General features: G+C 55.4%; 1 protein-coding gene across 1 annotated transcript; it reads left to right on the top strand.

The window, feature by feature from the left end:
• Positions 1–1,039: 1,039 nt before the first annotated feature.
• Positions 1,040–5,565, top strand: TMEM86A (transmembrane protein 86A). Its single transcript, XM_008004652.3, has 3 exons — positions 1,040–1,274; positions 3,390–3,654; positions 4,019–5,565. The coding sequence occupies exons 1-3, from the start codon at positions 1,254–1,256 to the stop codon at positions 4,453–4,455; spliced, it is 723 nt and encodes a 240-aa protein (XP_008002843.1). The 5' UTR covers positions 1,040–1,253; the 3' UTR covers positions 4,456–5,565.
• Positions 5,566–6,618: the final 1,053 nt, after the last annotated feature.

The raw sequence follows: 6,618 nt of genomic DNA, 5'->3' as shown, positions 1-6,618 counted from the left end.
TCTCCATCTCCAGGATTGCTAGACTTAAATTTCCTAAAACCAGCAGCCCTTCCTCTTCCCCATCCCATACATGTCAGAATTGGGTGGAACCTTATAACTCACCCGCTCATCTTCTAAGCAAGGAAATCAAGACCAGAGAGGGGAAGTGATTCACTCAATTGAACAGCATGGAAGTGGCAAAACTGGGACTAGATTTCAGTCCATCTGGCCACCTACCTCTCCATCCATGTAATTCCAATGATTCTGAACATGCACGGCTCTGAATGAGCTTGTGTTCGTTTACTTTACGTAAAATCAACATTAAATCAACTTGGGACGTATTTTTGGCAAAGTTAGCTCACGCTTCTTTGGGTCCTTAAGTATACTCAGGTCTGCCTGTCTGTCATTCTTGGGGTGCTCTTGTATGTGTGGCAGTTGTCTCTGAGTTGTAAGAGGTGTGTGCCTATGGGCAATTATCTGTGTTTGTTTCTATATTAGGGTCATGGGTCTACGAGCTGCTGTAGAGCCCCTGTATATGTCTCTATTCTTACTTGGAGAATATATGCCAATTTGGGGTTATTGGTTTTGGATCTGTGTACTTGTTGAGTGCTTAAGGGTAAATATGATTCTGTATGTGTGATGTATATACTACGATTATGGGTCCATGGCTGCTGCATACCTATATACGTGCCGCTTTTCAAGTCGAATGTTTTGTGTTTGCTGATGATTTGGATGTGTGTTTGTACACAGTGAAGGTTTTGGGTCCAGTTGCAATTGTATCGGCGTGGACTGCATGTTTAAAGGCTTAAGGGAATCTGTCTTTGCCTTTTGCTCCTGGGTTATGAGAAAATGTATGTGGCTGTGCGTCCAGGACAGCAATGTGTTTGTCTCTGAGCCAAGCTCAGTCCTCACCCAGGCACTGGGATCACGGTCACGTTCACGTTCCGTGGACGCCTTGGCACGGCCTCCCAAGGGGGCGGGGCCTGGGGGTCCCCGCCTTCTGACCCCTGGGAGATGCTTCGTTTCTCCGAGCAGCAGCCGGGGGCCTGGCCGGCGCCGCCAGCCGGGCCCCGCCCCCCGGGCTCCCGCCCGCTCATTGGCCCTGGCCGCGGTGACGTCACGGGGCTAGCTGACAGAACCCGGGCGCCTGGCGCTCGGGAGGTATTGTCCGTCCCTCCGCGCTTTGGAGAGTCGTCGCCGGCTCACCTGGCCGTGGGCGCGTCCTTGGCGCTGCAGCCCGGAGCGGGGTGCCAGCCGCCGCCGCCGCCCCCGCCATGGTGTCCCCGGTCACTGTGGTGAGTGAGCGAGCGAGCGAGCCAGTGCCCGGCGCGGCTGGAGCCCACCGGCCTGGCCACCGGACTTCGGCAGGCCGAGCTGCTAGGGGCCGAGGCGGGGCGGGGGTCCCGCGGCGGCCGGCGTTCCCCGGCGGGAGGCGGGCGCTGTCACGGCCCCCCGCTCCTCAGACTCTCGGCGCCCCTCCTCTCTCGCCCCCAGCCCGCCCGCGGGAGGGAGGAAAACACTGGCCACGTGACTCGGAAGCGTGACTTTGTTGATCTCCATGTATTTGGCGCCGGTCGGCGGGGTCGGGGCCCGGGAGAGGGAGGGGACCGCTGGCGGCCGCCGGGTTCTGCGTAGGCGGACCACGGGGAGGCGTGGGGGCGGGGAGTGCTGGGAGGATGACAGGGACCTCCTGGGAATGCCGTCCCAAGTTTGTTTCCTAACCTTCCTCATTTTGTAAACAAGTTGGCGGACGCCCCTGAGTCTAAGGAGCCCTGATAACGCGCTGGAGGAAAAGGGGGCATTCTTTCTGACATCCCCTGCTTTTCAGACTTTCTCAGCTCGAGCCTTTTGTCTCGTCTCCCCATCCTCCTTATTCTACTATGGGCTTCCCTATAACTGTAAGGGTCTCCTCAGCTACTTCTGGTATCTCCTTCTAGAAAATATGGGGCTGGGAGAGGCCATGGAGCGGAGGTTAATGCTCCCAGGGGCTGGCAGGTGGTTGCTGGGCCTTGTGGGCCTGGGCATCCCCTCCAGCCTCCTCCATGGACCATGCCCCTACCCTGACCAGCCTTAATTTCCATGGGAAGTGGAAGTCATCTCTTCTCACTGCTCTTACCTCTGGCAGAACAAGGAAAGGCTTGGAACCTGGACCCACCCATCTGCCTCTTCCCAATCCTCATCATCACAGTCTGATTAGTCCTTAAGTACCTGGTGGTCTGGGAGTCTGAGTGTTTCCCAAGTCCTGTGTTGGACAGCTCACTTAGCCAGAGACACAATCACTTTGGGCAGAGTGTGGGTGTACAGGGAACCCCAGCGGCTCCATATCACCCTCAAGGAATCTGTTAGCAGCCCAAGGAAGGGAGTTTCAAGGATCACAGATTCAGAATATCGCTGCAGCCCCCTCCTCCAGCTTGGACTCTGCCTGCAGTGGCCTTGGGTACAACCTTTCTTTAGCTGCCCTCTGCTAATCCGGCTGAGACCAAGTCAGCTGCTCTAACTTCCCCCTCTCAGTTCCCCATCTCCCAGCCTGTCTGCTGGCTCCAGATCAGAAGCTGGGAAGAGAACCCCTCCCCCCCTTCCTGCCTCTTTCTGGTGTGGCTTGAGTTGTTCTTGTTCTCTGGGAAATGAGACTGACTGACACACAGCCTCCCTTCCCCCAATCCTTGAAATCTTTGGTGTTTGAGGGACAGTTTTCTTGCTCCCAACTCATGGGTCCATTTGTCTAGCCAGCATCCCTAGCATAGCTCTCCTTGCCCTTGATGCCACCTTCAGGCTGGGGCAGGTGGAGTGGAGGCTGAGGAACAGATTGATTGAGGAGAGAGATGCTGTGGTGGCTGAGGTGGTTGGCATTGCCTGCCTTCCCACATTCCTGGCACACACCTGGTGTTGCCAGGGCCCTAAGGCTGCACCCTGGCCCCATGCTGAGGATCACGAGTTGGCCAGTCAGGGCGTCTCTGTGGTTTCCTACTGACTTCACTCCATTCCAGACAGCTGGGGACTGTTGCTGGCAGAGAGGGGGGCCAAAGGGGCCCTGAGGAGGGAGAAGGAGGGGGCAGGAAGGGAGAAGCACACTAGGCTGCCAAAGGGGACATTATTCCAAAGTTTATTTGCTGCCCAGTGAGTGACTATTCCGGCCCAGCCCCAGGGCCAAGAGTGGAGGCAGACAGCAAGGACAGTGGAACCCTTCCCCCTCCTAGTATACTGAGCCTCAGGGCAGTGATGGGTTTGGCCACAACCTGCTGGTTGGTAGAGGCAGGTCAGGCTGGGTTTCTCTGTGTCAGTCTTCTCAGGTTGGGGGTGGAAGTGAGGTGGGGGTATGGGTGGGAGTGTCTCTGGGTTGATGCCTAGGCTGAGGATGCTGGCTTTGAGCCCCCAGGTTCTGAGTGCTGCCCTTGTCCTGTGTCCTCCAGGTGAAGAGTGAAGGACCCAAACTGGTGCCGTTCTTCAAGGCCACCTGCGTGTATTTCGTGCTCTGGCTGCCCTCATCTAGCCCGTCATGGGTCAGCACCCTCATCAAATGCCTGCCCATCTTCTGCCTCTGGCTCTTCCTTCTGGCCCATGGCCTGGGATTCCTGCTGGCCCACCCTAGTGCCACCCGCATCTTTGTGGGGCTTGTCTTCTCTGCTGTAGGTGACGCCTTCCTCATCTGGCAGGACCAAGGATACTTCGTGCATGGTCAGTGGCCATAGTAGTTGCCTGGGAGGAGTCCTGAGGCTGGGGGATAGAGGGTCCTGGGGCTGTGGGCAAAGGTTTGGAAGAGGGAGTTCTTGAACCAGAGTATGGGGAGCCTGAGGGTTTCTGAGGCCAGGGACTGTGAGGGTCCCTGTTAGGGGATGACCTCGCAGGGGAACTAGTGATCAGTTCCAGAGTCCTTCAGGGGACTGGGGTGGGGGTCTTTAACTTTAGATTTTCCTACCCCTGTTATCCCAAAGCAAAGCTGCTGGGCTATCCCAAACACTTCACTCCATCCCTACCCCCACCCTGTTACTCATTCTTCATCAAGCTTGCCCTCAGCTGCCTTCGCCCCTCTTACCCCCAGGTCTGCTGATGTTTGCTGTGACCCACATGTTCTACGCCTCGGCCTTTGGCATGCGGCCACTGGCTCTTCGGACAGGTCTGGTGATGGCAGTGCTGTCTGGTCTGTGCTATGCCCTCCTCTACCCGTGCCTCTCAGGTGCCTTCACCTACCTGGTGGGGGTCTATGTGGCCCTTATTGGCTTCATGGGCTGGCGAGCTATGGCAGGGCTGCGGCTGGCTGGGGCAGACTGGCGCTGGACAGAGTTGGCAGCTGGCAGTGGTGCACTCCTCTTTATCATCTCAGACCTGACCATCGCCCTTAACAAATTCTGTTTTCCTGTGCCCTACTCTCGGGCGCTCATCATGTCCACCTACTATGCGGCCCAAATGCTCGTCGCCCTGTCAGCTGTCGAAAGCCGGGAGCCTGTGGAACACTACAGACTGAGCAAGGCCAACTGAGGTGCCAGGGTCCGGTCACCCCTCTCTCCTCCTGGGGCTGGGGCCCAGATCCTGGGAAGCTGCAGCAGCTGGATCAGGATGGCTGCAGTGCCATCCTGGGGCAGCAGGTTCTGCCTGAGGAATTTGCAAGTTTGAGTGGGGAGGCTGGAAAAGGATCTCCCTAGCGGAACTCGTGGTCCAGGACAATGCTGAGAGCTAAAAGAGCCAGCCTAATCCCTGACTGGAGCCAGAAGTAGACATCTCCCCACCTCTACCCCATCAGGACTTTCAAAAGCCCCCCTGGAAGGTGATGGTGCTCAGCTTCTTGACACACCCCCTTCCCCTACCAGGTGGAAGAGTCTGACTCCATGTGTTATGCCTAGGACCAATGGCAGTGGTTCGTCCACTCCTCCCCTTTTTCATCTGCACAGAGTTGAGGGAAATGGGAGAATCTGTGCCGAGAAGACTTAGACCCAGGAGCCCCTTTCACAGGCCCCTAGTTGGGAAGACTGGATGAGAGTGGAGCCTCCCTTTTCCCTCTTCTATCCTTGTTACTTGAACAATCTCAATCTCTAAGTGGTGGGTGGGGACATGAAGAGGTGTGGATCCAGGCTAGGCAGGAGAGAGAACTTTTTTGGTCTCGGAGCTTGGGGTCTCAAGAATTCAAGTGGCCCCATCTCTCTCTCAGGCAAGCCCAAAGCTCAGGTCCCATATACCACCCTTAGATCCTGTCCCCAGGGCTAGGGTGAACCATGCCAAAGGAGGGGCCAGCTTCTGTGTGTGTGTGTGTGTGTGTGTGTGTGTGTAGCCTGTCTCCTAGTCTGCCTATGTCTTTCTCTGCTATATGTTTCTGTCCTGCTGTCTGTCTGTCAAAAGTCTCACAGAGAGAGGGCCTCAGGGAGCTGCTGAGGGGTGCTGAGCCTGGCTCAGGGAGCTGGGACCTCTCCCCTCCAACACACATACTCACAGGGCTTTCCTCCTTGCCCCTCCTACACTAGGAGCAAGAGGAGGGGGCTGCAATGACACTCTGGGGTTTTAAGACCCAAGGCACATTCAATGCAAGGGGAGCGAGGATGGGACAACTCCATCTTCTGCTGCCCATGTGAAAAAAAAAATAAAAATCAAGAGCCATTGGCTGCTCTGCTTGTGTGCCTGTGTGGCACATGCCTATCTTGGAGAGGGCATGGGGGCATGGTGCCAGGGGCTTTGGCTGTCCTCACAGCCTAGTCACAGTCCTGGGCAGTGCATCTTGGTGCCAGGCTGGCTCCCTGGCTCTGGTGACACTGTGCTGGTTGGAGTGTGTCTCATTTCCCTGGTGTAGGTGAGGATGTGGTTTAGGAGGATGGGGGATGGGTGGTATTTGCCACTGTCCAAATTTGTCCTTGTTGTACTCCCCTGTGCACAGGTGCCCAGCACCCTTGGTGACCTTTAGTTATCCAGTGTCACCTATTGCTGCCCACCTCCTCCCCTCCTGACTTGAGACCTGCTGCTTCCTTCAAAATGATGCAGATTCCCTTCAAGCATCTCCCTCATCTTGGAATCTGGGCTTAGTTGAACAGCTGGGAGCAATGGGATTAGATTGACTGATTCATTCATTAGATGTAAAGCCCTGGCAGAATAATGTGTCACTCTGCTCCAGGAGCATTTGCAAGTTAACAGGCAATGCCCTAACCCAGAAGTGGAAAGGGAAGCCTTCGGTGGTGGTGGATATGCCATCAGTAGAGGTGTTGCACATTTGTGGGAATGTGATTTAGGAGACTCAGGTGTCATGGGTGGTTGGATGAATCAGTGATTTCCAAATTAGTTTTTACAGAGATTCCTGGTAAGGGGTTAGCGAAGGAATAATGAGAGAAGGCAGGCTCAAAGACCCCCTATCCTTATTTCAAGTCCAGTAGCTTCTTAGGTTGTGTTTTTTTGTTTTGTTTTGTTGTGGAAGGAGTCCACTGAAAAACGTAAGTTTGAAACTTAGTGAGCTGGATGATCAATCCTTTCTAGCTCTGAACCCTGGACACTAAAGAGGGAAGATCTTGATCCTTTCAAACTTCAGAACTCTGAACACAGACCTACCTAGTATGAAGAAATGGGAGAGAGCAGGATGGGGAGAAGGATGAAGTCAGCAGGACTTGCCTCCAAGCTCTGAGGGGAGGGGTAAGGTGCCATGTGGATGTGGAGGAGGGGAAGGGA

This window comes from Chlorocebus sabaeus, chromosome 1, assembly GCF_047675955.1.
Source record: "Chlorocebus sabaeus isolate Y175 chromosome 1, mChlSab1.0.hap1, whole genome shotgun sequence".
Taxonomy (NCBI): Eukaryota; Metazoa; Chordata; class Mammalia; order Primates; family Cercopithecidae; genus Chlorocebus; species Chlorocebus sabaeus.
Note: the sequence above shows the minus strand (reverse complement) of the source record. Positions and strands in the feature narration are given on the sequence as shown.